The 2784-nt window shown below is 26.2% G+C and overlaps 1 protein-coding gene across 1 annotated transcript; it reads right to left on the reverse strand.

The window, feature by feature from the left end:
* MED31 (mediator complex subunit 31) lies at positions 1 to 1328 on the reverse strand. Its single transcript, XM_017909120.1, has 3 exons — positions 1100 to 1328; positions 425 to 514; positions 1 to 352 (listed from the first exon to the last, which is right to left on the reverse strand). The coding sequence occupies exons 1-3, from the start codon at positions 1164 to 1166 to the stop codon at positions 39 to 41; spliced, it is 471 nt and encodes a 156-aa protein (XP_017764609.1). The 5' UTR covers positions 1167 to 1328; the 3' UTR covers positions 1 to 38.
* Positions 1329 to 2784: the final 1456 nt, after the last annotated feature.

Below are 2784 nucleotides of genomic sequence, written 5' to 3' on the forward strand. Positions count from 1 at the left end.
TTTATGGACCCATTTAGAGTGAGTTTGTCATATATTATTCAAGGAACTTTAGGTTGTACAATACCATTATTCTGAGAATTTGCATGTTGCGTTTGCTCTGCTGCAGTCTGTAACAGTCTTGTCCTACGTCTGGTGTAATGTTGCCATAATAAAATTTGTTGATCATCTATAAACTTTGTACACTGAGAATTTACTACTTCTCTCCTAAAGTGTTCATATTGTAATAAATCTAAGAAGTATAAGCACATAGGATATTTCAAATACTTTGCATACTCTGGTTCTTTCCAATATAACAGATATTTAAGGTAATTTATAAATGTTGAATCCTTGAAGTATCCACGTTGCGCTAAAACTAAAATTATTAATGATAATAAGAGTATTAATATAATCAACTATGAAATACATAAATTATTATTTAACATACAATTTAAATAGTTTGGATTTGCAAGACACTGAACAAATTCTAATTCAACTTGAAATCGTAAGCGTTGTTGATCATCTGTTTCTGGACCTCCTAAAATAATTTTATCAAATTATGTATTTGATAAAAAATATTATATTTAAAAGAAATAATTACTTTAATAAATTATCATATAACTCTAAATATATTTATCTGAATATAGATGAAATTATAATTAAAAATTTAGTTTTTATATGAGTAGTACATAGAGTGATCTAACCTAAAACTTCAAGTCAAGATTCAAATTACATATGTTATTACTATGAATTATGTAATTTAACAATAGTTTTTGATTTTTAATGAGTTCTAAGAGAAGATCCAATAATAAATATGTACAACTCACTTTTATATGTGATACATGAAGAAAACAAGTAAAACAGTTCATGATAAAAGCCTAGATACAAAATCATTTTTCAGTGTAAATTTGAGAAAAAAAATATAAAATGAAGAGATGATGATAATGCTATTTTAGTTTAATAAATTAATAAAATAAAATTTCATTTAACAGCATGTCGTTCTTGCTACAATTGTAATAATGTATACCTTAACAGAAATAAAGAAAAAGCAAAAACACAGAAAGTGTTTTATAAAACCAAAAATTTTATAAATGTGAAATATAAAAATGTAATAAAAACATACCATTCATTCCAATGAAGGATGGTTTTCTGCCTTTCATAAGACCCGGAGGATCATCCAAACGGTTCATAGTACATTAATTCGTAACAGTCGATTATTTTCGATTATACTCAGTATGAAAATGCTAGATTTTTTTATAATAAAATAGACGATATATTTCTTAATCGATTTACAATGTTTATACAGCTCTTCTGAGAAATTTCTTCACAACTCCTTACAGTTTTTGAGATTTTCGTATACATATCGGACCTTATGTCGTAGGTAAATTGCAATCAAATACACTGAAGTGACAACAGCGCTATTGTTTTCCACGGTCATTCGATGAACAAGAAACTGCGCCTTTTTTCGCGGGAAAACTAAAACTTTTTTAAAGTAGGAAAGAATGTCGAGTAGTATTTTGCTCTTTCTTATATACATAATTTTGTATTAATTCTGAAATTTATATAAATTTTCTCTTATTGTAATTAAAAAACATATTTTAAAGATACGTTATAATGCTTAGTATATTTAATAATTACATTTAAAAGTTTAAAAGTTTAAAAGTTTTAGTTTATGAAAATAAACTATAATGTGCAAGTTACATTTATTAATCATTAACAAATAATCTACTTCATTCAAAACTATGTATGCTTTTGTATTAGAATAAAGAAGTGTAACTATATAATTTTACTACAGTGAAACATAAACTAGACTGTTACACATACAAATTTTAAATAAATAGAAACTTATTACAATTTCCTTCTTTCAGTTGCAGTGTGATACATAAAAATGTAACATGTCAAGAGTCAGTTATTAAGTTATTCACAAAAGTATATGGTGTAACTTCACTTTGCTACATATGTTTGAATGTATCACTTAAATTGGAGAAAATTGGAGCAGGTTACGCTATTGCTGCATATTAGTCTTGCGTGTTGTTATCTAACGGTGTAAATTATTATTTCTCAGGTCACGACAATAAATATATAAATTTACAAGCATAAGATATTTTACTTTTACACACCTCGATTTATATAACAGGACAGCGCTCTACGTAATGATAATTTTATTCATTTTTCATTCATATAATAAACGAAATGATTTTCCATCTACTTTTTGATAAATTGATATTGCTAATATTATATTATTGGTATTTAATTAGTATCAAGGTAGTAATTAAAAATTTTTATTCCTTTCTTTATCACGATATGTAGTTCTCATATTATTTCATTTCATCGTTACTTTATACGATACAAGTACTTGTTTAAATACTTCTAATTTTTATTTTATATATTATTAAATTATCCAATTAAATACACGTTATATTATTATATCCAGCTGTTTAATTATTCCAAGAATTCCATGCCATTGACTATCATACTCTAACAATCTCTTGTCCGTTCCTAAAAATCGTTCATTCGCCTCTCTCCCATTTTACTCAGTCTACTTCATACAATCTCAACAATAGAATGATCCAAATTCCTGCAAGTAGAATACAAAATTGTAAAGTGGAAAAGCATACGAGTAAAATGCTTTAATTACCTCGATTATTACTCTGTGAAGAACGAAGTCACATTTGTTCCAAATGAGGTATTTAAAAATTTCTTTCTCCGATTCAAAACGATTCTCTACGTATGTGGAATAAGTTTATCGGTCTCTTTCTATGATAAAGTTAATAGCTCCTATGTTTCTAATAATTCTTTTTACTTAAC

Source organism: Eufriesea mexicana, unplaced genomic scaffold (genome assembly GCF_001483705.2).
Source record: "Eufriesea mexicana isolate 0111107269 unplaced genomic scaffold, ASM148370v2 scaffold15025, whole genome shotgun sequence".
NCBI classification, from domain to species: domain Eukaryota; kingdom Metazoa; phylum Arthropoda; class Insecta; order Hymenoptera; family Apidae; genus Eufriesea; species Eufriesea mexicana.

Excerpts from the sequence above, each read along its gene's own strand:
- MED31 (XM_017909120.1), bottom strand. The coding sequence starts at position 1,166 with ATGAACCGTTTGGATGATCCTCCGGGTCTTATGAAAGGCAGAAAACCA. Across the intron at positions 515-1,099 it reads ATCCTTCATTGGAATGAATG|GAGGTCCAGAAACAGATGAT; the intron begins GTATGTTTTTAT and ends AAATTATTTTAG. Across the intron at positions 353-424 it reads AAATCCAAACTATTTAAATT|TTTTAGCGCAACGTGGATAC; the intron begins GTATGTTAAATA and ends TAATAATTTTAG.